At 43.1% G+C, this 27,571-nt stretch overlaps 1 protein-coding gene across 1 annotated transcript in view; it reads right to left on the bottom strand.

Annotated features, from left to right (window-relative positions):
- LOC122812342 (RING finger protein 11-like) overlaps positions 1–27,571 on the bottom strand; it is a 312,055-nt gene that overhangs the window by 191,424 nt on the left and 93,060 nt on the right. The window contains exon 2 of the mRNA XM_044084756.1: positions 8,132–8,301. Within this exon, the coding sequence (XP_043940691.1) occupies positions 8,132–8,301 (170 nt within the window). The remainder of the gene's footprint in view (positions 1–8,131; positions 8,302–27,571) is intronic.

The following is a 27,571-nucleotide window of genomic DNA, read 5'->3' as shown; positions in this document are numbered from 1 at the left end:
CAAAATTGGTCTCCACGTGTTCCCTTTCTTTGGTACTAGGAACAGGCGAGAATAAAATCCTAGGCCCCTTTCTGATACAGGGACTGGCTGAATGGCCCCCATCTGGAGTAACTGAGAAATCTGCTTGCGAGCCTCTTTTCTTTGTGGAGGAGGAACGTCTGGCATGCCTTTGAAAGGGGGCATTGTATGGAAATAAAACCTGTAACCGTGGTGAATGATATCCAACACCCATCTGTCTTGAGTAATTAGATCCCAATTTTCTTTGAAAAGAGACAGTCTTCCTCCCAAAGGAGCTGCCAGACGAGAACCTACTGGCAGCTGAAAAGGCAGGTCATTGGGTCTGTTCTTAAAGGACTGACCCCTGCCCTCACCAGAAGTCTGAGCAGATGAACTCCCTGTTCTAGGCCTAAAAGAACCTTGAGCTCTGCCCCTACCACGTCTAAACCTACCCCTAGACTGGGAATCATAAGCAGGAAAAGTCCACCCCTTAGCAGGCCAATTTCTACTAAACTTCGGTGGCTGCACCTGCAAAAAATCTTTAACAGTTTGCATAGACTTAGCTTTGTCCTCCATTTTCTTTAAAACTGCTTCCACAGGCGAACCAAACAACACATCAGACTGTAAGGGAGCATCCAAAATCCTTGTTTTAACATGTTCAGCTAAATTCTGATCCCTCAACCAGGCATGCCTGCGAAGAACAGAACTAGTGGCAGCCACCCTCGAGGAGGCCTGTACAGCATCAAAACCACATTGCAAAGAATGCTTACCCACTTGTTCAGACACATGAACCAAATCCAGCAACTCTTTACACTCAATCCCTTCCGCCAAAGCATTCACCTTAGATTTCAATTGTGAAAGGAGATAATTTTGATATTTAAGCATGTGAAACTGACAATTCAACGCTCTCATGGCTAGAGTGGAAGAAGTATACACTTTCTTTCCCCACCTATCCAAAGCCCTGGCCTCTATCAGTGGGAACAGGATTTTTAACCACAGAGGCCTTAACACCTTTAGGCCCCTGAGAAATAGTTTCTGGGTCCGCCCTAGGACTCTTAAACAAATACTTATGAGCTTCGGGCACCCTATAGTACCTATCAGGTTTAACAGGAGCAGGAGGCAAAGAATCAGGGTTCAGGGAAGCCTCTGCAAAAACATCCTCCACCACATTCAACACAGGAGGTATAGCTAAGGGCCTATGCTGGGGCAAAAACAAGAATTCCCTAAGCCGTTTCCTGGAATCAGAGTAATCCTGGCCTTCCCATTTAAAGTGCTCCCTCATGGAATGCAGAGTCTCCGAAAATGAGAAATCCTCAGGAGGAGAAGCTGTAGGAGTGGAATCATCCACATCAGAATCAGAATAAGCAGGATACTCCTGCAAATCTTCCGCAGAAGACTCAGAAGCCTCTGAACACTGTTCAAAGCTATCAAACTCCGGTTCCACCCTAGGCCTCTTATCAGGAGGGGGCATAGAACCTCTAATCATAGTAATCAAATCTTCTGCCATTTTAAGCATATGTTTCTTAGGTACAGAACCCGAAATGCTAGGAGAAGCCCCCACTGAAACTGAACTTGGCCGACCTCTCAAAGAAGTTTTGGCAACAGAAGGAGAGGCCCTAAATACCTTGGGAAGAGATGGAAGAACAGTTACCTGAGAAGCCCCCTCAGCTTGGCCTACCTCCTGAGAAGGCACATCCTGTAACAGTAAAGTTTCTGCCTGAGACTCCATAGAAACTCCTGGCAAAACCTCTGGCTCCACTGAGCCTTCTAAAGAACCGACGTCCGGGACTGCCGGTTCATCAACCCTAGGCTTCACTGTTTTGTCCTTACGCTTCTTGGACGAAGCGGGCGTCGGAGTATCCGACGGCATTTTATAATTGCAACGCTTTCCAAACACTAACCTAGCACAGTCTAACCTCCTCTTAATAGTGCGTTTGTTAAACCTAGCACAAGAGCGGCACCCAACAACGTCGTGCTCAGGCCCTAAACAAGGTATACACAAGGTATGGTAATCCCTATGAGGTATCTGTTTCCCACAAGAAATACAGTTATTCACTTTTCTGACATCCGGTTAAATACTGAGGCAAGAAAAAACCAAAATGTTCCCCAACGGGGTACTTAGCCAACTCTGATTCGGTCTGAAACTCCGGTTTCGGAAATCTTTCAGAACGCCAACCTGCACTCGCAAAACTGCTTCTGCATCGGACCATGCGGCAAAAAAGACTGAGGAGATGACGTCGGTCATGCGCATTAGTACCCTGACGTACTGACGTCAGTCTAATGCGCCCTGACCGACGTCAGCCATATACTCTGGTATTCGGGCCGACTGGGACAGCGGACTACCCAATAGTAAGGACTGCAGCAATGGGGAACGAAGAACATCTCTCAAGTTGTTTTTTTGACTGTGGAGATTCCCATTGAAAATGTTCCCAGAGGGAGTGAAGGGTTTCCCCGAAGGAGAGGTCCTCTGGAGGAGAGGCAGAGGGGATGGATTCCTCTGCGTCTGAATCCTCAAACAGTTAAGGGGGGGGGGGTGTTCCTCTTCAAAGGCAGAATAATCAATCAGATTCCTCAGACTCTTGGTCTGACAAAATTTCTGGAGAAGGAAGCCTTTTCCTTTTTGGAGTGGGGGCCCAAGTTCCTCGGATAAGGGAGATGAGATCCTCTGCCATTTTAAGCATTTGAGCTTGGGGTGGGGGAGCAGTAGCAAGATGGTGGCTAGAAGCAGATTTTCTAGGAGTGGCCTGGCTTTGAAGCCTGAGAGAATCCAGTCTCTGAGAAACAATAGTCGGAAGAGAAGATGTTTTTTTTTTTGTCTATAATCAGTAGTGCGAATGGCTCCTAGGAAGCCTGTTTCGGAGTCGCAGCTCCGGACCCAACCGAGGCAGAGACAGCCAAAGGCTCAGAAGATGAAGTGGATTTCTGCGGCATACCAAATTCAAAGGGTCTCGGCAGAGGCCTGAGTAGAAAGCAAGTCGGGCATCAGGGGCTGCGAAAGCACCTCACTGAATTCCGGAGAATTGACAACTTGCTTAGCGTTAACGTCGTCTGAAGGCTTAGCCTTGTGTGGCCTGTCTCTATCTTTACATTTTTTTGGAATGTTGGTGGACTGTTGGCTGACGGACGCCATATCGAAGATGGAAAATTAAAATAACTGTCTACAAAAAAAGTGCTCTACGGCGAATGGTTCTCACATTAAAGAGGGGACAGAACCAGCAATGGGGGACATTGTGGTCTGGGCCTAAACAAGTGATGCAGTAAGAATGAAAGTCTTGGTGTGGGATTTGCTTTCCACAGGCGAGAGAATTAACTTTTTCAGACATCAGTTAGAGCAAGAAAACAACGGTCCCCAACGGGGTACTTAGTTTTAGACATTTTCTGCTAAAATTCGACTTCTGGTAGCGACCGACCAGCGAACTGCTTCTGCTACAGGCTCCACGGCAAGGAAGACTGATGTCATGACATTGGCTGCCTTGCGTTATAGTACTGACGACCTGATGTCAGACTACAAGCGACAGCAGCCGGCGCACAAAAAACATTTACTCTGGTATTCAGGCCAGCCAAGGGCTACCACAGCAGGGATAACCCCCACAGGTGATGACTGCAACAGTGAAACACGAAGAACGTCTACTAAAATCACTTGTCTTGTGTAAAAAAAAAAAATGCTAACAGATTTAAGACCAAAATCATTGGGTAAAATCGTAAATAAAGTGCAGATATCAAGAGTCACTAGAAGTAGTTAATCATTCATATGACTGATAATAGTGCAACAACTGCCAAGAGAATACAAAAAGTCCTGTGTCTTTAATAACAGCTGATGCCTTGATTAATGATGATTTCAACTGATGTTCAACATAAAAAAAAATCGACAACTGTTCAGTTATCCATCCACCCCCTGAAATTATCGGTCACACTGGGGGATCTAAAGCATTATGTACTTTCCGCAAACCATGAACAGATGGAAATATAGGATGGATAACTGTGAAATAGTCAAACAGCTCTTTAGGAAGTACATTAGCAATTAAAAGCTCATTTAGCTGATTTTGCATCTTATTAACCAGCTTATTGGCATCAAACTTAGTAATCTTGATAGAAGTGGATTCATCCTAGAGCATGGTGTGCATCTTACTGATGTAATATATAGTGTCCATGACAACTACTGAGCCTCCCTTATCAGCTGGCCTGAAAAAAATATCTTTATTTTATTTACTTCTTAGAATACGTTTGGTTACTTTATGAATACAATATTCTGTATGGCTATTTTTACTCTCCTTATGGATCTACATCTAAAATCCCAGCCTCCTTATTTCTTGAGCTTCCCCTGTTTCATCACCATCCCTTTCCACTTTGAATTATAGGTTTCTGCTTGTGCCATGTATAGGAGCCTTAACTGCATGGCTCTGAATTATCCCTTCAAATTAGGTAATTCCGAACTACCTTGTTCTATTGGAATGATCAAATTATGCCACTTGACTCTTGCTCTCTTCCCATCCAAGATAAAATCCTTCAACTGTATTAATTGCTATCGACAGCCCCTGCTCTGGATGATAAAAATATGCCTGATCAGTGTACAAAACTAAAGGGACTAAAACATCTTCACTGCTTTTATCTTGCTATGCATAGCCATAAAACAGAGCTTCCAGTATCTCAATTTTTGTATTAACTTTTTAGTCTCTTTGTTACATATCCTTAGCTGCCATACGGAATCCTTTTAACGGTTATTCCTTTCCTTTTGACATGTCCCCATAACTGTAGGTATTGCTGAATCAATTCTTGTATGGCTACACAGTTTACAGCTATTGTCTTTGCTTTACCTTCATTACTTTTGTACCCCGAAAACACTTGAAACGGTCTCGGGATGACCCACAACACTGAGATATCCCTTTCTGGTTTTATCAGGTACAGAATAAAATCACCTGCAAATAAAGCCGACTTTTCTTCATTACCATACCAACTATATCTTGAATTTCTGAATCCCTTATTTTCTTTGCCAGTGGTTCTACATACAAAGCAAACTAAGAGGAAAGAGGACACTTCTGTCTGGTTCTTCTGTTATAACAGAATTTATCTGAAAGGAATCCTGCCACTTTACATTTTCACCTCTAATCCCTCACATATCTTTCATATTAACCTTATCATGACGTCAGGGAATGCAAATGCTTCCACTGCCCTACTTATAGAATGCCAGCTTATTCTGTCAGATGCTTACTCTGCATCAAGACCCACCACCAACAGTGGTATTTTCTTATATTCTGCTTCCCTCTGAATCATCACTGCTCTATTAATGTCAATCAGGATGCTTGTCTCCCCTCAACAAAACCACACTGATCCATATCGAGCAATTTTGGCATCACCTTTGCCATCCTTTCAGCCATCATTGACAAACACTTCATAAAGCACAGTTTAAAGTCAAAGTGAGCCTATATGAAGCTGGATCTGATGGGTACTTACCATACTTAGTTATTGCAGCCACCACAGCTTTCTTCCAGGATGTTGCTACTTTTCCTCCTTTAAAAATACTGTTCAACAAAACCCTCCAGATCTTTGAAACAATAATATGGTTAATTAGGAGGATATATGAGGGATCGGAGGCAAAAATCAAAGTGGGAGGGTTCCTTTCTGACAACTTGTGTCTGAACAGAGGAACTAGGCAGAGGTGTCCCCTTTTCCCTTTATCTGCATTACATTTTCTGACCACTGGTAAAGAAAATAAGACTCAAACAAAAGATATAATTAGTATGGTAATCAAGAAAAAATTGGTTTTATTTGCAGATGACATTTTGTATCTGACAAAATGAGAAAAAGAACATATCAGTGCTATGGAACATTCTAAGACAATTCCAATTTTTTTTTTGGGGGGGGGATATAAAATTAATGAAGATAGTTTACAGCTGTAGCCGTTTTTTTATGTACCCACAGATTAACTGGTTCAGCAATACCCATAGTTTTGGGGACATGATAAAATGAAGAATTTAGGAATATGGGTTACAACTGATTTTGTTACAGCGGCCAAGGTTGTGGAAAGAGGCTAAACAAAAGACAATACAAAAACTGAGAAACTGGTAGCTCGTGCCTATGGATATGGCCAGCAAGATAAAAGCAGTAAAATTTTTTTTACTCCCTTTAGTTGTATACACAGGTCAGTTTTAAGAGCAACCACCCGTTATCACAGAAATAAAGTTTAGTTAAGGGGCAAATAGTACACATCTCTAGGATTATACCTGAAGACATTTATATATATATATATATATATATATATATATATTTTTTTTTTTTATGTAGAGAATGACAAACTTATTCAAATGTTTCTTGAGAGAGGGTATCCATCTGAAATGTTACAGAATATTAAAATTGAAGTTTGTAGTAAACGCGTGGTAATTTTGCTCCTTTGTTCTGTAAAGGTTTACTTTAGATGAAGTTATGTTTAATGAAATATCTTCCACTTTTGAGCACACTATGGTTTTTAAATATGGTATGTGGACAAAAAAAAAAAAAAAAAAGAAGAGCATGTCCAAGGACTGTAAAGTTACAGCCACGATGACTGTATATATTCAATTTAAGGTGCCAGCACACAATTTGTACTTAAGAGGCACCTAAATTAAAAAGAAAGGTACGAGTCAACAACTAACAGATCTACTTCTACTAGAATTAATAAAGGGAGGGTAAATGCAGATGTTGCCCACAATGTAAATATATTTTTGTAGGGCAGACCTTACAACTTCATAGTAACCAGTATAAGTTCAGGTTACCACATACATGTGATTGTAACTCTAAGGATTATTTACATTACAGTAAAAATGACAGTAGTTGCAAAACAACATACGTAAACCTGAAAGCAATTGAAACTTCTCATATGAGCATATGTATGACATCAGAATACTCAATGAGAACAATGCCCTGTATAAACAAACTTTATTGTCGAGACTATAACACTTATTTTTTGTGTTGTAACAAATATTTCTGAATATTACAGGTGGAAACTGGGGGTTGAAATTAGAACAGGTGAAATTAAAAAAGCAATTTAGATTATATGCTATTAAGTTGTCAGGTTTAAAACGGAGCTGTTTCTATTAGTAGTATTCTTAAAATGAGAACCTCAAAACTAAAATAATTTAGGGTTTTATCACTCTTTGTATAAAAAGTGACTATGTATTCCTGCAGCTTTAAAACTGCATTTCTTATTCTCACACTTTTGCTTCATTATTGTGATATGGTGATTTGTTGTTTTAAGTCATGTGCTTTGTGTATTTAAATTATTTAAATCTTTGATGTCAAATTGTTCAAATGTTCTGGTAAACTTCCTATTTTTTGGAACAAAAGCACTTAACGTTTGGTATTTGTGTGTATATTAAAAGTGTTTCTATTTATTAATTACGCTCAGACTTTGTGATTTCTTTTTGTAACCAGTTATTTAGGCTGTTTAGCCTGATTTTACTATCCTTGTATGTGCCGGGTTATCCCAAGTTCCTTTGCTTATGGAAATAAGGTCCATGATCCACAACTGCGGACTACTTATGCAGTGAAAAAAAAAATCCTAGACTCTACGAAAACAGAGGCAGTACAAGTGAGACAAAATAGCCAGGGCCGTAATGGGATACACAAAGTAGACACAAGGCAGAAAGAACTGTGAGGGAAGGTAATGAGAGCCAACAATCACGGTAACAGTACTACTGCCTACTAGTGAAAAAAGGACAGCGAGGCTGGCACCTGAATTACAGGGCTAATCCAACGCACAGCCCATAACTAGGTTTGCTGTACCGTCCTGTAAGGAACAGCCTTCTACACCATGTCACACAACTTTAATACTACCTCAAGACTAAAAAACTTTACTGAATCACTAATCCCAACTGGAAGTTGTACTGACAATACCTGCAAGCAGACATACTTTTCTATGGTGAAAGAAACTATTTTCCCCCATGATGGTAAAAGGATGGAAACCATCAGAATTATCATGCATCAGAATTATCATGCATCCAAATAAGCAAATCACCCCACAGAAGAATCAGTAAGTAATTCTTGCAGAGTACAAAAATAATCGGTACATTATGCATTGTAGACTTTCATAAGGAAACGCATTATTCACAAATCAGGCAGGTATGACCAATACAGGAGGCATCTAACCCCCATTACTCACTCTTTGATTTTCTTTTCTGAAGGTTCTGTGCCTGGATCATAAATTCCTCTTGGAAGGTGCTGGATAAGGCCAATCCTTTGTGCAATTCGGACCTGTTCTTCCTCCGTTAGCTGAGTTGCCAAGCGTGTCTGACTGGGGGTTGGGTGGTAGACAGGCACCTGAGCATGCTCCTTGAACAAAAAAAACAAAAAAACACAAGCACAGTCATTAGTACTCTGTGCTCGTAACCAGTCACTACCTAAAACATTGGTTTCAGTAAATATAATACAGAGTCAGCCTACAACAGTACTACTCAGAGATAGCTGAACTGCTTAAAGGACAACAATGGGATTCTATTATTAAATGCTCAGCTTCTCTGTCTTTTTTCTCCCTGTCTACTGTCCCTGCTATGAATAAACAAAAATACAGCATTTTAAATTGACCGTTTCTCTAAACTAAAACAGTACCTTACTGTACTGTGTTGGTTTCAATTTCAAAAAAACTTTTCTCCCACCCTGGAAAAGTCTCCAATTCACTGATGTCATCAAGGCCACTGGATACAGGTAGTTTTCTGGCCATTTCCCTCCCCAAATTGACATCAGCACTACTGTCTGAAAAACATACCCATGTTGTGATGTCACAGCTCCCTGGTCCTTCCCCTACCCGTACAGAAAGTAAAGACTAGAACAAGGAAACAGTACATGAGTCAAATCTCCAGCTGTGAGTTGTCAATTAAAGTAGCTAACAGCTCAAATTGCACTAAGCAATTTGACAGCTAGGGAAGTTGTGTGTGAAGGGGGATGGGAGATGAGTCAAAGTAGTACAAATTCAGGCTTCACAAAAGACTGCAGTTTAGCCATTCTAAAAAGATGCAGCAATAAAAAGTACCTTGAAAGTCTGTTCTGTGGCATTTGCACTATTTGTGTTTTAAGTAGTCACTGAACTGAAAAACCCACCCATGCTGGTAAGATCAGACCATAAACTAATCTCACTGGCTATTCACATCCCGACCCCACCTCCTGCCCAGAAAACCACAGTGAAAAACTTCTCTAAAGCAAATTTCACACTCCTCAAAACTGAGGTGGAATCCTTCAAAGCCCCCGGGCCTGTGGAAAATATGGCCCAGACCGCAGAATCCTTTATAAATGCATTCTATGAACACCTTCAGGAATGCATGGATCATGCAATCCCAAATAAAACCAAGACCCAATCCTCCAAAGGCAGGCGTCCTGTCTGGTGGACCCCAGCCATAAACAAACTATACAATAGAAGGAGGAAGCTACTAAATGATAGAGCAAAATCCCAAAAAGGGAAGGCATCTCTGATCAGTATTAGCAAAAAACTACCGGCACTCATAAAATCGTCTAAGGCCAGCTTCGAGAGAAAAATTGCACAGGACACTAAGGATAATCACAAGGCTTTCTTTAGTTATGTTAAGAACCTGGGTGGGAATTCCCAGATATGCTCAGAATTAGTCCAAAATGACAAAAAATACACCAAACCCACAGACATTGCCAACATCCTAGCTGACAGGTTCAGTGCAAACTTCCCCTCCCCACCAACAGGGCAAATATCTATCCCAGCCCCCCTGACATCTCAGATGCTCAGGTAAGAGCCACCCTCTCCAAAGCAAAAAACACAGCATCAATGGAACCAGATGGCGTCCCGGGCTGCGTCCTACATGAACTCCAAGAAGAGCTAAACCCAAACATAAAACTACTATTCAATCTCAGCCTTACTACAGGATATGTACCCAAAGAGTGGCGTACAGCAATACAGTGGTCCCTCTCCACAAAGGTGGTGCCTCAACTGATCCTGGAAACTATCGACCCATAAGCCTGACTAGCTTGGTCTGCAAAGCTATGGAAAGGATCATCATGGACCTCATAAATAAAGATATTGGGGACCTACAGACACTGGATCCTACCCAGTTCGGCTTTGTTAAGGGCAGATCCTGCCTCTTAAACCTGGTTGATTTCTTTGAAACAGTCACCAAGGCCATTGATGAGGGGAAGGTGGTCCACACAGCCTACCTGGACCTCACAAAAGCCTTCGATACAATACCCACTCAGGCATTATAGATAAGCTCACCAGCCTAAATATAAACCCCTATGTCACTAGATGGAATGCAAACTGGCTCAAGGACAGAACCCACATGGTTAGAATTGCTGGAGCCATGTCAGACTCCAAACCAGTTACAAGTGGCATCCCACAAGGCTCAGTCCTGGGACCTCTTTTGTTTGGTATATATTTCCCGGAGGTACAGGCCAACACAGAAGGACTGTGGCTGACCAAGTTCGCAGATGACTGCAAACTGGGCGCCATAACAGACTCTCCAACAGACACAAGCATCCTCCAAAAGGGCCTCATAGAAACAGACAACTGGTGCCAGAGCCATGGCCTCAAGCTAAACACCAAAAAGTGTATAGTCATCCCCTTTGGCAAAAACAAAGTGCCCACAAATTACCACATAGGTGGTAATCCATTAAGTACAGAAGAAGTAATTAGGGACCTGGGGACCCAAGTTGATAGCAGTATCTCATTTGACAACCATGTGGCCAAAGTGGTTAGAAAAACATTTTATATAGCCCACCTAATCATGAAGGGATTCACATCTAGATCAGGGGAGGTTGTCGTGCCTCTTTACTCATCCCTCATCAGGCCCATAATGGAGTACAATGCCCCTTTTGGGATGTACCTTACCAGACACCTGCAGCAACTGGAAAGACCCCAAAAGTTCCTCACCAAGAGTATCAAAGGGCTCAAACAGATGCCATATGCTGCCCGGTTAAAGAAACTCCAACTCTACTCAGTGGCATAACGTCTGTTCAGGGGCGATCTGTGTCTGATGTATAAAGCCATGTCCAACCCGGAATTAATGGACATGCTGCACCTCAGAAAATCCAAATCCCATCGAGCTACGCGCTCGAGAGACTTGAACCTCAGCACTGAAATAAATAGGACATGCTGGAGGGACAGATTCATAACCCAGAGGCTCCCTTCACTATGGAATAAAATCCCAGTCCAGGTTAGACAGAGTCCCTCCAGTGACTCTCTTCAAGAGGAATCTTGATGAGTGGATGGGAGATCATAGGTTTAACCCGGGTATCACTTCTGTGTCACTGTTAGACAGAGGCACAGTATACTAACCTCGAAAAAGGGCATAGCAAAATTAATTTAAAATGGGTGGCGAAAGCCAAACACATTCTGGCTAGGCTTATATAAAATGCCCTAGGGCAGATAACCTAGTATGAACCTATGAAAACTAACTGACTGAAAAACAGCAGCATATGCATGTAAAACCAGTGCAGTGACAGGATCTTTAAAACGAAAAGCCTGCATGATGGAAATTTTTTTTTTTTTTTTATATATATACACAGACAAGCACTGCATTATGGGATACCTAGAGGCAGACTAAACAATCAGAATTACTTCAAGATGCGAGACCCCATGTGGTCAGACTCGGAAATTATGCACAAAAATAATACTTAAAAACCTGTAAATAGTCCCAGACTGGTGTTAAAATGTAGAAAACCCCAAACCATGATTAACTCAACATTTTTTTTTTTAAAGAGAGAGTACTGTTCAGAGACATGGCCTCTAGCAGGCCAGACAAGCCAGAACCTTCCTTCTAGGACATAAACTGACCTTTGCCGACATGACTGATGATGGACTGAATAGAGATAGCGATGGATAGCAGGAGGAAAGCTGCTCCTTACTACTGGCAAGTATAGAGGCAGCATCAGAAGAAGCACACCAAAATAGAGTCACATGACAGATGCAAGGAACACAATGGACAGTACGGGCTACACTCTATCCTCCACAGCCACTACTACCCACTATTTACTACAGAAAGAAGATTCACTGCTTCATACTTAACTCCACGTGAATCCCAAAGTGTCTCGACAATCTACAGGACAAACAAAAACAAAAGTTATAAAGTTATGTACTCACCGTAACGATGCATCTGCATTGTCCGTTTTCATCTTTCCTCAACTGATGGGCTTCTGATCAGACTTTGGCAACTTTCCAAACTTAGAATACATAATTCAAGCTTCTCCCCTTACCCAAAATACCCTCCAAACCATTCACTACTACAGAGAGTTTGCCCACTCATTCTTAGAAGTCCAAAGAAGTGAATATCATGGTATTCATACACAAATAATAAAAAAAAGTGGTTATCAAGGGGAAAAAGACCAGTAGAGAATCTATCTCAGGTTGCAGCAGAGCGCCAGATATAAATTTTCCATAAATGGAAGGGGGAATGTAATGAGGGAGGTTGAGGAAGGACAAAAACGGACAACAATGATGCATCATTATGCAGAGTAAATAACTTGCAGGTCTGATGTTGTCTTTTTCAGCTGTTCCTCAACCAATGGGACAGAGTCGCAGCTGCTGAGCCCCAGGGTTGTCTCCATGGAAGGATATTCTGGAGGATGCCAAAACCAAACACTGCCCTGTCTGTCCCTTGAAATAATATCTAACTAATAATGAGCAATAAAGTTATGAGCATTGGACCAAGTACCAGCCAAACAAATGTCATCTACTGAAGTTCTTGCTAAGAATGCAGAACTGGAAACACACCTTGTGGAATGAGCTCTTGGAGGTCTTGGTAAAGTCAACCCCCTTTTCCTTGCAGGCATGAGAAATACAATCAAATCAGGGAGTCATCTAGCTAAGGTTACTTTGGATTTAGAGTGACTCAATTTTGCCTTTGAGAAGGAAACTAACAATTGGTCAAATTTTCTGAAAACATCAGCTTCTGTGGAGGTAGAATCTGAGCTGCCCAAGGGCATCCAAATAAATGAAGCCTATATTCCCCTTTGTTACAGAATTTCGGAAAGAAGACAGGCAAATTAATGGATTAAGTACATTCTCTGAGGCTATCTTTGATTAAAAAAAATAAGGGGCTGATTTGAAGGGAAGCATTGTTCTTATGAAAAGTTAGAGAAGAAGGCTGACAAGACAATTCCTGGAGTTCAGACACTTGTCTGGCTGATGTAATAGCAACTTGGAAAACACTTTTCCAAGATAAATACCTCGTCTACTTTAGCCACTTGTTCAAAGGGGGATTGTGTCAAAGCCTGTAAAAGTACTAAGGTCCCAAGGAGGAGCAGGATCCTTAATAGGAGCCCTGAGTATTACAGTATGCGGAGGAAATAATACAGTTGAGCTATGTAGTGTACGATGATCTGTGCATGTCGGAGAAAAAAGAGAGTATGTTGTCAGTGTGCAAGACTATAAACTTTTAACCATGTCAGCAGATTCTTTTTAGCAATAAACAAACTGCACATGTCCAGAAAAACATTATGGTCTAAGCATGTTTATGTATTTTGCTGAAACTAATAGCCGGAACATGTGAACAGATTAAAATGCATCAGCTAGTCTGCTTAAGACTGCATTCCTGAAGCTTCTCATGGAGAACATTTCACCATTGTAACATTACTAATGCAGAGTTCAGAGAAGGATGTTTTAACTAACCTATTTTTAAGATATTGATGTATTTCATTTTAGATATTTAGTACTGTTCAAATGAATAACTACATTTACAGATCTTGGTAGTAAACTTTTTATTGGATAATGGCAGTGATCTGATTTTCACTTGTATTTTCTTATAAAAATAACTGGGACTTGTTTGTTCGGGGAGACATTACTGACTTTGGTTCCGTCTCCCACACGTGATAACTAATAAATGTTGAAACTCTATCCAGACAGTTTATTTAATTTTTAAATTTCCTTAACAGATTCCTTTACGGAATGTTTTGCACAGCTTGACAGATTCCTGTGAGAAAGGACTTTTGCCAGTATGAAAACTAGAAATAGCAGTTAATTGAACCTTGACTGTAGAAAAACTTGCTTCTTCCTAAAAAACTGAAGCAAGAAAATCTAGGAGAGCTGGAACGGGGACTGAGAAAGGATCCAAGTCTCTCTCATGGATCTAATTCAAAAACTTTTCCCATTTGCTTTTGTATATCGCCCTAGTAGAAACTTCCTGGAAGGAACTGAGAATGTGTATAACCTCGGAAGAAAGCCTGGTTTGTCTAGCCATCATTGGAAGTAGAAAAACTTTTAGTTATGTACTCACCATAACTTCAGATGTTTGGGATCCATCTCGCCTACATTCTGAATGATGGGTTCGGAGCCGATCCCTCGGCTCCGACTGGCACGCTATGCCAAAGAGAAGTCTCTTATTGGCTGAGCTTACTATATCCCAGGATGCACCACCAACAGTCCCCCAGATCTAGTTTGTCCGCATACATGCACACATGCATACCCTGCTTATATAACATCGTCAGATGAAACAAGATAAAAACAGTGGAGCTCAAAACCGTTCTATCTCTTCTGATCTGCAAGGCAGGGGGAAGGAGGGTGGAGTATCAGGAATATGGCGAGATGGATCCCAAACATCTGAAGTTATGGTGAGTACATAACTAAAAGATGTTATGTGATCCTATCTCGCCTACATTCTGAATGATGGGACAGCGTCCTAGCACCTGAATCCTGGGTGGCTCACTGGAAAACACTCCTGAGTACCGTGGAACCAAATGAAGCTCGTCCTTTAGATGCCACATCCAATTTGTAGTGGGAAATGAAAGTGTGCGGGTTGGACCAGGTAGCCGCAGCACAAATTTCGAAATAGCGAGCTTAGAATGAAAAGCTATAGAAGTAGCCATAGCTCTGGTAGAATGAGCTTTGATAGATGATGAGTTGCTTATTTGAAGAAGAATAGGCCTGAGTTATGCAATCTCTGATCCATTTTGAGATTGTAGCTTTTGTGATGGTTTGGCCCAATTTATTATCTGAGAAGGACACAAACAACTGGTCTGACTTACGAAGTTGCTGGGTCCTGTCTAAATAGAAGCGTAATTGCCTGTGAACATCCAATTTATGGAGAGTGTATTCTGCCTCATTAGAGAATTTTGGAAAGAAAACTGGTAGTTCTAGAGATTGTTGAAGACAGAAACTAGAGCAGACCTTTGGGACAAAGGATGGATTAGGCCTAAGAGATACTCTATCTTTGTGAAAAATGAGATATGGTGGTTTAATAGACAGGGCTTGAAGCTCTGAGACTCTTCTTGCTGAAGTAATAGCCACTAAGAATGCCGTTTTCCATGACAGATATTTTAATTCGCAAGTAGCAGCCGGTTCAAACGGGAGATGTTAATGCGAAGCACTAAATCAAGATCCCACGGGGTGCAGGATGAAATACTGGTGGTCTTAACAGACTCGCACCTTTAATGAATGTTTTGCATAGCCTGCTGCTCATCAAAGGAGGATCCGTGGATTCATGGAATTTAGAGATAGCAGCTAGTTGAACTTTAATAGTTGAGACAGAAGATCCCTGATTAAATAGGGATGTTAAGAATTTCAAAACCTCTGGGACAGGAGCAGTGATAGGGTCTAAGCCCTTGAGTTGAGCCCAGATAGCAAACCTCTTCCACTTACTGAGGTACAATTTGTTAGTGGTGGGTTTATGGGCGAAGACAAAATGTGAACAACTTCGGGTCTAGTGTGTGGCTCCTGACTAAGGTGGAAGTGGAGGAGCCAAGCTGTCAATTTCAGAGATTGAAGGGACTGATGCCAATGTCCCGACTGATGGATTAAAATCCGGGATCAGGTCTAAGGTCCATGGATCGTCCACGCATGCTTTTTCAGGTAAGGAAACCATATCTGACGAGGCCAGTATGGGGCAATCAGAATCATTGAAGACCTTAGCTGAGAAGCTTTTGAATGACTTTGGGAAGGAGTGGGATTGGAGGAAAAGCATAAAGCAACCCTGTTGGCCAGGGTTGAGCTAGAGCATCCATGGCCGGTACTTCCTGATGTGGAATCAAGGAGAAGAACCTTTGGCACTTGGTGTTTTGTGGAGTCGCAAATAGGTCGCCGCACGTCCCCATCTCTTGAAAACCTGGGCAGCTACTGTGCAGTTTAGAGACCATAAGTGAGAAGAGAGAATTGTACTGCTTAATTTGTCCGCCAATACATTTGACTTTCGGGATGTGGGTCGCTACCAAGAAGCGGTTGGTAGCTACAGCCCATTCCCACACTCTCATGGCCTCTCTGCAAAGGGGATACGATCTGGTCCCTCCTTGTTTGTTCAGATACCAAACCACCGACATGTTGTCTGTGTGGATGGCGATGATACCCTGAGGAAGGAACTTGTGTAAGGCCTGTAGGGATAGAAGTACAGCCCTCATCTCCAACACGTTGATGTGGAGAAGAGCTTCGTCCGGAAGCCAGGAGCCCTGAACTAGCCTGCCCAGACAATGCCCCCCCCACCCTATCTGGGAGGCATCTGTCGTCAGGGTAACCGCTGGAGGGAGAACAAAAGGTTTGCCCTGATCTAAGTTGGATGTCTGAAGCCACCAGCGCAGGTCCCTTTTGCATATTTCCGTAATCATGATGTGATGATTGAGGGGGAGATCTTGAAAGGACCATTGAGTTGATAAGAGCCACTGAAGAATCCTCATGTGTAACCTTGCTAGAGGAACTAAAAGTACCGTGGCAGACATTGAGCCTAGAACCTGTAGGACCATCCTGGCTGGGGCTTTGGATCTCGAGATCAGAGCTTGAACTTGGCCCTGTAAGGTTGGATCCTGTCGGCCGGAAGAAAGACACGCATCAATCTTGAGTCTATCTCTGCTCCTATAAACTTTATGCGCTGAGAGGGCAGCAAGACAGACTTTGACCAATTGAATGTAATCCCCAGGAAACACCCAGGGAGACGGTGGCTTTGAGGTTGTCCATAAGTAGATGCCTGGTGGTGGCAGTCAGGAGCCAGTCGTCGAGATAGGGAAACACTTGGAATCCAAGGCTCCTCAGGTGAGCCGTCACTACTGCCAAACACTTGGTGAACACCCTGGGGGCTGTGGTGAGACCAAAGGGCAGAGCACAAAATTGGTAATGACTGGCTCCCAGGCTGAAGCGCAGATACCTCCTGGACGCCTGATGTATCGGTATGTGATAATAGGCGCCCTTGAGGTCTATGGAGCACATCCAAACATCCTTCTCCAACAACGGGAGAATGGATTGCAACGTGACCATTCGGAATTTGGATTTCAGACGGATAGGTTCAGTCTGCTGAGATCCAATATTGGTCTCAGGTCCCCTGTCTTTTGGCACTAAAAGAACCTGGAGTAATTTCCTGATCCGATTTGGTCTGTGGGGACCGGTTGGATGACTCCTTTTTGTAGCAGCTTTGAAGCTTCTGCGGCTGCTATTTCCCTTTGACTGGGTGGTGGGTCCGGGATTCTCTTGGATGGAGGGTGAGTATTTGAATGGGATGGTGTAACCTCCGGCAATTATCCGAAGCACCCATCTGTCCTGAGTGATTGACTCCCAGGCTTTTAGGTGCTTAGCAAAGCGACACCCGACTGGCTCGAGCAGCACAGCCGGGCAATCCCTCATGTCGTGTGGGAGGCTGAAGAGCCGCGAAAGGACGCGCGGTCTCCAGAATTGCGGGGCCCCCTGCGGCCTCTGGGACGGCGTCTCCCTGAAAGATTTCCCGCCTCTGCCTCTGGACGGGAATCTTCCTGCTGTTGGGAGAAAAACTTGCGAGATTTCGAACCACATTTTCCCCCTCCTTTGGCCTTGGGTAAGGCGAAGGGAGTGGAATAACGGGCCCCTACGGCAGATAACGTTTTCCCTCTTGCTCACAGCGGTAAGGGTGTCTTTCACCTTGGGTCCAAACAATGAGGACCCATCAAAGGAGCGTCGGCGAAGGAAGACTTGAAGGCCTCCAAACTGACAAGCGGAGCCAGGCCTGTCACGAGAGCCACGCCTGTGCCTGCAGCTCTACCCGCCTTCGCCGCATAGGATATGAGCCTCATGGACGAGTTAGCAATTGGCGCCAGGATAGCCAACTGAGAGCTAACGGACTGGGCTAGCTGCTCAGGTAGGTTACCCGAGAGGAGTCTGACAACTCCTTGACCAGATCCCTCTGAAGCCTAGTAAAATGTGCCAAATAATTCAGAGACCTTAAGGTAAAGGCCGCTGAAGTCAGGGTGCGCTTCCCACTATCCATACTCCTAGACTCCTTATTAGGAGGATGGATGGACGCTGAAGCCTCTGCCACGTCCTGCTGTGTAGCAGATGCCGCCACCATGGCATCTACAGCCACGCCTTTAGTAAGGAACTCCTTCTCGGGGAGCAGATAAGAATTTGTTGGACGAGAAGGGACTGGTTCCACAGTATCCGGTGTTCCCACGCCCGACAAACTAAATCCAGAAGCTCGTCAAGGGCGGAGACACCCAGGAGGCGGAGGGCTGAGCCCCAAAGGCCTTGAGGAGCACTGATTCCGCAGAGGGGGTTTGGACATCCAGCCGCCTCGTTGTTTGAGGATCTCTAAGATGTCTGCAAAGGAGACATCATCAGAGGACGACTTAGGGGACCCTCTGCATCATCCATATCCGTGTCCGATGTGATAGACTCGGGGAGTCCACGTGCTTCCTCTTGCACGATCTCTTCCTTGGGGTTCCTCTGGAGATGACTCAAAACCCTCAGGAAGAGGGAACCCCAATGGGGTAACCTCAGGCCTCGGGCTCCGCTGGCCACAGACAGGGAACTACCAAAGACCCAGTCTCCACGCCCAGGAAGGTGCTGGTAAAACCGGAGAGATGGCCAAGAGGATTTGGCCAAGGCACTCCTCATGGCTCTGAAAGCCGGACCTCCCGAATCCTGGGAGCGTCCAGTCTCCGGGCCATGATAGTAGACGGAAGTCCCAGAGAAGCACCGAGGGAGGCTCGGAACCGAAAGCATCGGTCCCAAACATCACCCTCGGGTCCAGCCGAAGAAGTCAGCGTGCCAAACTCGGACCCGAGGCCGGGTTGGAGTAAGGGTCGAGCCGACCCTGAGATCTCCACCGGCTCCAGAGCACCTGCTCCGACGGAGCCGAAGCAGTCGGAGGAGGAATAGCAATGGGATGGGTCATAGCCATCGGCTCCGAAGCCAACTGGGTCGGAGCGAAACAAATTTTGGAAGACTGGGGACTGGAAAAGTCTTTGGAGCACCCTGTCTATATCAGAATCCGACATTCTCAAGACCGAGAGGAAACAGAGCGGGTTCGAGAAGACCTCTCCTCGGCCCCAAGGGACTAGGGGACCGGCTCGGCGACTCGATGAGAATCGGCGCCGAGGAAACACACACCAGATTCCATCGGTGCCGAGGTAGACTTCGGCCGAGGAGGAAGTGTCTGAGCGGGTGACCCTTGTCGGCTCCGAGCAGTGGAGCCGACGAAGGTGACCCGCCTCGATGCCCCAGCAATCGGCTCCGAGGAGTCGATGCTGGAGGCATCGAGGCAGACCGTTCGACCTCGGCTCAAGTCTTTGGAGCCGAAGGAGAGGCCTGCCTAGGTCTCTTGGCAGTCGGATCCGACGGACTGGTCGGAGCCGAAGCCCTTTCTTTTGGCAGGAGTCGGAGGAAGACAAGGCTTCTTCAAAAGAGGGTTTAATCAATCCTTTAAGAATTAATTTATTTTTCCTCTCCTGGAGGACCCTAGAGGAAAAAGCGTGACATACGCTACATGACTCCTGCAAGTGCTTAGCCCTAAACAATAAACACAAAGTAGATGGTCATCAGTAACAGACATCTTAAAAGCACACTTAGTACATTTTTTAAAGCCCGAAGGCCTAGGGGCTTGAGACATAATGTTAGCAATTCCTGACAGGAAATTTAACCACTGTAGAATCGGTTAGACAAAAAAAAAACGAAGGCTTACAGAAACTGTGTAAACACAACCTTAGGTGTACAAACCGGGAACTTTAACACAGTAAAAAGTTCAGTTATAGAGTTTAACCGAAAAGGCCCTGGATTGAAAGGGGCGCCAAAACAAACTCTACCCAATCACACACAATAAGTCCAGTACTCAATCGAACACAGCAATAGCAAAAGCAATAGCCGTTAAAACGGCTTTTGTGAAATATAAGCACAAAAACTGACAGAAAAAGTAGTAATAAAAGCTACTCAGCCCAGCCAGCTCGAGACCACGTCCTTGCAGTTAAGCGGCAAACGAGATCTGGGGGACTGTTGGTGGTGCATCCTGGGATATAGTAAGCTCAGCCAATAAGAGACTTCGCTCTTTGGCATAAGCGTGCCGAGTCGGAGCCGAGGGATCGGCTCCGAACCCATCATTCAGAATGTAGGCGAGATAGGATCACATAACATCCATATGGTGAGCCTGAAGGCTTAGATGCCTGGATGAGGCAGTATGGATGGGTACGACAGTAAGGGAGCCCAAAGGAAGGGAAAGCACTCTTCCTCTGACATGCGTTGTGTAGGAACTTTGGGATGAGGGAGGGTTAGGCTGATACCTAGATGATGTGCACACTCTGAAGGAGCACTGCAGTTAGAGAGTTTACAGACGCTATCACTACACGTTTTGAATCCAAAAGGCTTGTCTGACATGACTGAAGGAAAAATACAACAGAAAGCAACAACACAGGGAAAAAACACAGAAAAAGTTCAACACCAGCAATGCTAACAAGAATATCTCAAGCAAAGGGAAGGAGGGGAAGGAATATTGGGTCTATATTAGATAGTCTAAGTTCAGTAACTCCAAACACCTAATAGTCGAACCATTATGTTCGAAGTTACAGGACTTCGACTATGTAAAAAAAATAAATAAACAACTACACAATGGACAAAACAGTAACTTGTTGTAAGCAGGGGGACAAGCCCCCCTGCACACCCCCCGCTACTTAAATATACAAACTCCGAGATCGCAACACATTGAAGTGAATGGAAACCTACGATTATGGAGATTTCCATTCAAACACTAACTTTTACAAATTCGAATGTACGGTCTCGACCATATGTGGTGCGAACTGGTAAAAGTTCGACTACGTGATAGGAACCTGGAATATCAACAGTGGTAGGAAAGATACTAGACTTCTAGTACAGAAAAAGGTAGAAGGCGTGAGGCCTAAATGTCAAACCAATACTTCCAGACAGCCTTAAAAAAAAAATTCTACCATGGAAGAAAAATGACAAGTAGAGAGTAAAATGACCCCAAGTAAGACTGGAAAAGACGCTTGGTATCAAAAGCAAGAAATCACTCATCTGTAGACTCCTGAGCTACTTCAACCACATCTGAATGCTGACCGCAACAAATGACATCTGAGGTAATACAGGGTTTTGGAGGGATTACGAATAAGGAAGGAGCTTCAACTACAGATCCTATGTCGGGAAAGTGGCCAAAGTCAGATACAAGACCCATCGGTTGAGGAACAGAAGAAAAAGACATCATCAGCTCTAGAACTTATTTTGGTTGCAACGCAAAAAGATAGAAAACCCATACGGTAGAAATGTTTTTGTTGGGTTAAAACAAAAAGACTGGATAAATGAGTGAAGCTTCATTTGTGTGAATCACACATAGTTGAATTAAAATATTATATAGTGTGTATAACTAGGAGTGGGCAGGAAATATGACAAACTGTGGCGACTGTCAAGAGGTGCAAGATCATATTACACAGCAGTTAGCAAGCATGTGTGACTGTTTACTGGTTAAGATTAGATAAGTGTTAGGTAAGGGGAATAGATTTAGTGTTGTGCATGCTTTAGGTTGCTTTACTTTATCTTGTGTAGGTTTGTAAGTAAATACTACGCTAGCTGCCCTTGTGGGCCCTAGGGCCAATAGCCTTGTACCAACCTATGAACCTATAGGAAATTGACCCCAGGGATCATGTCAGTCGCCCTGCTAGACAGGGGTCCAGAGAAGTAAATATTGTGGGAAGAAATATCCACGGAATTGTTATGGCTAGGCTTGCATACGCCCTAGGGCCAATAGCCTAGTACCAACCTATGAACCATTTAAGCCTAGCCAATTTACCTCAGCGAGAATCAAACCTTGTACTTCTTGTGTGCGAGGTAAACACCTTAACCATTATGCCAAGCCCCAATCCATTAACCATTATTCCAAATGTAATGTGTAGGCATGGAGTTAGGGGCAAGGGAAGGGCTATAACTGGCACATGTATAAGGGTGGGCCTTACCTGTGCACCAAGTTATTTATGCGCACTACCCCTAATCCTACTCATTATATTACTAAAACCCTTTCCCACTATTCAGACAATGCTTGATCTGGGTTTTATTGGTCCAGAGCTTTTTTTTTTTTTTTTACTGGGGAAGTATCTTCCACTGTTTTGCGATTCACTTTCTGTAGCACAGAATGTTTTGTGTACTCTCTTTTTGTGTTCTGCTATCTGAACTTCTCTTTTGTTTTCTACCTTTCAAGACATAATCCTTAAGCTACTAAACAGATAAAAAGTTACAAGTCTGCTACACCTTTGCATATGACGACTACACACATTTTATTTTCATTTTATAAACAGATTTGCCTTTGCTGCCTGCTCACACTTCTACTCATCCGTGTCTGGCTATTACTGATCACCTTGCTCTGTGGTGAGAATAACCAAACACCAAATGCCCAAGTTATACTTTGTGGCCTGGAACATTTGTGAAAAATCAGTACACATTAGTAACCTTACCCAGTCATCAAATTAAATTGAAAATGAGACCAAGTGCAAATCAGCACCATGGTGTACATAATCAGCAAAAAAGCACAGAAAATAATACAGCTGCAATACGACCAATCAAAACTGAAGTGAAATCATGAAACATCAAGAAAAACCTAAACCTTTATTATGTGTACAATGAAATCTACTTTCTTAAAGGAGACCTGCACCCACAGACTCAAAAAACACATTTATTTCATCATGGTTTGGTGTTTCCTACATTTTAACAGCACTCTGGGAGTATTTACAAGTTTTTAAATATTTTTCCACAATTTCTGGAGTCTGACCACATGGTGTCTGGCATCTTGAAGTAATTCTGATTGTTTAGTCTGCCTCTAGGTATCCCACAATGCAGTGCTTGTCTGTAAAAAATTACATCAAGCAGGCCTCTTTCTTCCTAAAGCTCCCGTCACTGCATTGATTTTACATGCATACACTGCTGTCTTTTCAATCAGTTTTAAGTAGCATTTCATGCTGTTCAATGACTACTTAAAACACAAACAGTGCAAATGCCTCAGGACAGATTTTCAAAGTACTTTTTACTGCTGCTTCTTTTTAGAAAGGCTTCACAAAATACTGCAGTTTAGCCAAACACCTAACTTCCCTAGCTGTCAAAGTGCTAAGGGTAATTTGAGCTGTTACCTGCTGTGACTGGCAGCTCACAGCAGGAGATTTGACTCGTATACTGTTTCCTTGTTCTAGCCTTTACTTTCTGTATCGGTAGGGGAAAGACCAGGGAGCTGTGACATCACAGCAAGGGTGTTTTTTTAGGATGGTAGTGGTGATGTCAGTTTAGGGAGGGAAATGGCCAGAAAACTACCTGCATTCAGTAGCCTTGATGACATCAGTGAATTGAGACTGCAGCAAGTTTTTCCAGGGCGGGACAAAAAGTTTTTTGAAAGTAGTTGTTCTTTCGGCTTTTCCTAGTTAGGGGTCGCCACAGTGGAACTCCGGTCTGCTAATGATTTGCAGTAGATTTTTTTTTACAGGTGCCAGCTCGACGCCAAACCTTCAACGAAGGCACGCCCATTCTACACATGTCTTTCTAAAGCCATTCGACCGTGGGGAGGCCATGCAGACTCCACACAGAAGGTGCTCCAGCTGACAATCAAATGGGAGAACCTCTTGCTGTGAGGCAATAATGCTACCGCTGCACCACTGCGGCTTAATACAAAAGTTTTTTGAAAGTGAAACCACTAAAGTACACTAAGGTACTGTTCTAGTGGAGAGAAACAGTCAATTTAACATATTTTAAATGCTGTATTGTTGTTTATTCATAGCAGGGACAATAAATAGGGAGAAAAAGGCACAGAAGTTGAGATTTTAATAATAGAATCCCATTGTTGTCCTTTAACGGGAAAAATAGTCATTCCAAAAACTTTACAAATGTTGCTAAGAACTGGTTCGACGACCTTCCCCTTTCTGGGTAATCAAGTTTTACATTTTAATGTTCTTGGACACAACAGCCTCATCTCATTGCACATCAAGTGCTGGGGAAGGAAAGTGGGTACAGTACATAAAGATATTTCCTAGCGTCAGGTGTATGACACTGCACTGGAACAGCCTCCATCTCCTCTCAGAAAAGTAGAGCTTTGGATTATGTCAGGAAAGATCAGAAGCGACTCCCAGCATGAGATCAGTCCAAGACACCAGATGCAGCCAACGGCATGCTTCAATGAGGCAAGGAAAAAAAGGCTCATTCTCTAGTTCATTAGCCTGAAAAGCAGCAGGCCTCAAGTTATCTGTTCCAGAGCATTTTTAGCAAATTCTTCTACCCCAAAGTATGGGCTTTTTTTTGACAATCTGTTGTGCTGCACATTTCCCTGAAATGTGAAAAACTCTTATGTGCAAACATTTCAACCTAACTTACACAATGTTGTTGCTGAAATGCATAGGCATAAGAGATCAGATCTGTCCTGTAGAAGTATAAAGCCCCAATTGCAACCTAGACATCCTGGCACTGATCAGTTGTCAGGGCACTGGAGAAGTTGACAAGGGGAGGGACAAGACTGATGAGGTAAACACTTGCTCACCTCTCTCTCGGGTGGGAAGGTGGGGGCATGGCTGGTATGTACACTCCTAGACAGATTCCCTGACAGAAACTGACGATAGCACAGAGGTATCTTCTGAAGGGGTTACATCCTTTACAGAAAAGGAGTGATAATCCCATTCTGCTGCCAATTCAATGTTGAACCCTTTAATGCCTACAGGCATGAGCAATGGGTTGTTGCGTCTTTCGGCTTTTCCCGGTTAGGGGTCGCCACAGCGGAACTCCGGTCTGCTAATGATTGGTAGTTGATTTTTACGTGCCGAGTTACCAGCCCTGACTCACAACCTTCAATGAAGGCACGCCCATTCACGCACGTCTCCACGCAGAAGACGCTCTAGCTGAGAATCGAACCGGACAGCGTCTTACTGTGAGGCGACAATGCTACCGCAGCACCACCACCGCGGGCTAGGCATGAGCAATGGGTGACAGGTATAAATCATAAAACCCATGGATGGCTGCCTAGATGATGGCAGCAAGGAGATCACATTTTGTTTGGTTAGGTAATAAAATGGGCACAACTGCAGTAACTGACCATGCAGGCATGGGGGACCAAAAAATAATTAAAAATGCAGGGATACGGAACATGTCATTAAGTAATTCACCATCAACATACTGAATGCTTATACAACATTTATCACATAATTTAACACCATGATGTGTAATTTTATGTAAATAATTCTAAAATTAACCCAGTACTCTACATACTGCATCACATACACCTGCCCGAACATAAAACCTAGTTGTGTACTAAACGAAACATTTTACTCCAATAAAGTACTCAGTAAAATTTAAAGCTGCACTTTACAGTTAAGATATACTTTCAACTAACTGCAATAAATAAAACATGCAGACATTGTATTAATACATTTCAATCTAATAACACTGTGTTTTGCCAAACAAAAATATTTAAATCATTTCTAGGAAAAGTCTGAAAATGTACGGGTAACCAACAAGCTGAACAAGAGTTAAGATACTGGTAACTACAGTAATATTGTGTGTAATAACTGAACATGTACCTCTTTCTTCAAAGCAGTCAGAAAAATATAAACTTTAAAAGACAAGCTGTGACACAGTAATTTTGCAATAGAGGGCATCCTTGACTATGTAACTGAACATACTGTACAAGAACACTTCTAGTGACATGACCAAGGAGAGTGAATAAAGTACAAAAGGCATAAAAAGAATATTACATTTATCATCATGTAAAATGGAGACAAAAATAAATTCCAAATGTCTGGTAAAGAGCACACAAGAACTTTTGGACAGTTCCTTTCTGATCATCATAGTAGTCAGCCAACTTTTATCATTTCTTGCACAGTTGGGTGTTGCATCAGCTGCTGCCACTCCTCTATTTACAGATACTCTCCCAGATTTCAGCAGTTATGCCCACCTGTCTCAGGTCTTCTTTCATGCTACAATCAAATTTTACTCAATACAGCTATCTCAGATAACCCAGTCTGATCTACCGGACACCAGCCAGCCAGTCAGTAGCTTAGTGACCGATGGCTGCTGTGCTCTATGGCGAGCACCCACTGGCTTCTGTAGCGCAGTGAACACTTCCACTCAGTAGTGTATCCCTCTATCACCGACACCTCTCCCAAGCAGTCCAAGTTCATGCTGCAGAGTTGTAGGAGTCATATGCACAGACTGAACTGTAGCTACAACACTCTTACATTATGACAGGGCTGTGTACCACAGTGTTGGCTTACCTCACAGAGTGGCATTCACACTGATACTTACGTTACAGTGATGATGCAGTACAACCCAATGTACAAGGCTGGCCTTAGATGAAATGATGCTCTAAGCAGAGTACTCCATAGTATCCCACTTCCTACTACTCCCCCGGTGCACATGCCAGGTGTCCCCCCGATCCCCTGCCATCTTAAGTTTAGTTTTATATACAGGTCAGGTGTATTTTTTTTTTAAATCAACCAGAGAAGCTGTGGATAGTAATTAATAATGAGTTTTTATTTTATTTATTTTATTTTACATTTGTTGACCGGGCTAGTCTAGCTGGATATATGTCCATTTTCAGTAGAGGCCCGGGGAGAAAAGCTCCACATAGAAAACTAACAGATATAGTACATTAAAACGTTAATTACAAGAATATTATGAAATGATTACATGTGTTCTAAGGTAACAAAACATAAGAATATTATGAGATGATTATACGTGTTATAAGGTAACAAAACATATAACAAAAAACAAATTTTTTTTTTTTTTGTACGAGAAGAGGGAGAAAGGATTTGGAAGTAGTTGGAAGACGCACAAAGTAAAGAGTAGCAGGAATAAGAGAACAAAGTCGTTAAAATGGGATTGTAAGAATTAGGTGAAGGGTAGTAGGTTGTTGAGACAGTAAGATGGCCAATTCAGTTGTTCCTGGTTACAGTAAGTCAGCACTAACGGTAGTGGAATTAAAGTAACAAAGAGAGAGATGCAGAAAAAAAAGAAGATATTGTGCAAGACTAACAGAGGGAGATGATTAGTCACAGTTAGTACAGGGACATAGCCAGTGAGTTGTAAGATATGATTTAAGTTTCTTTTTAAATAGTGAAGTTGAAGAAAGAGATGCAAGTTCAACAGGAAGTAGGTTCCAGCTTTTGCCTACAGTGTTGGTGAAGAGGGATTCTCCTGCTCTATTGTTAGATTTATGAGTAGAGATGAGTAATTTGTTTGCAGAGCGTAGGTTTGTAAGATTTTTATATGGGCAGATTAGACTTTTGAGGATTGGTGTGTTGCTTGGATGATACAGGGTTTTGTGGGTAATAGTTAGCTGGTGAAGTAGAATATGGTTCTGTAGTTCTAGCCAACCCAGATGTTTCAGATTTTGGCAGTGGTGGGATCTAGCAGGAGAGCCTGTAGCAAATCTGGCAATGTTGTTGTAGGCTATTGACAGCTTGT

The sequence above is a fragment of the Protopterus annectens genome, chromosome 9.part0 (assembly GCF_019279795.1).
Source record: "Protopterus annectens isolate FY-2018-M chromosome 9.part0, PAN1.0, whole genome shotgun sequence".
NCBI lineage: Eukaryota > Metazoa > Chordata > Ceratodontiformes > Protopteridae > Protopterus > Protopterus annectens.
The sequence above is the reverse complement of the archived record's forward strand: the minus strand, read 5'-3'. Positions and strand labels throughout refer to the sequence as shown.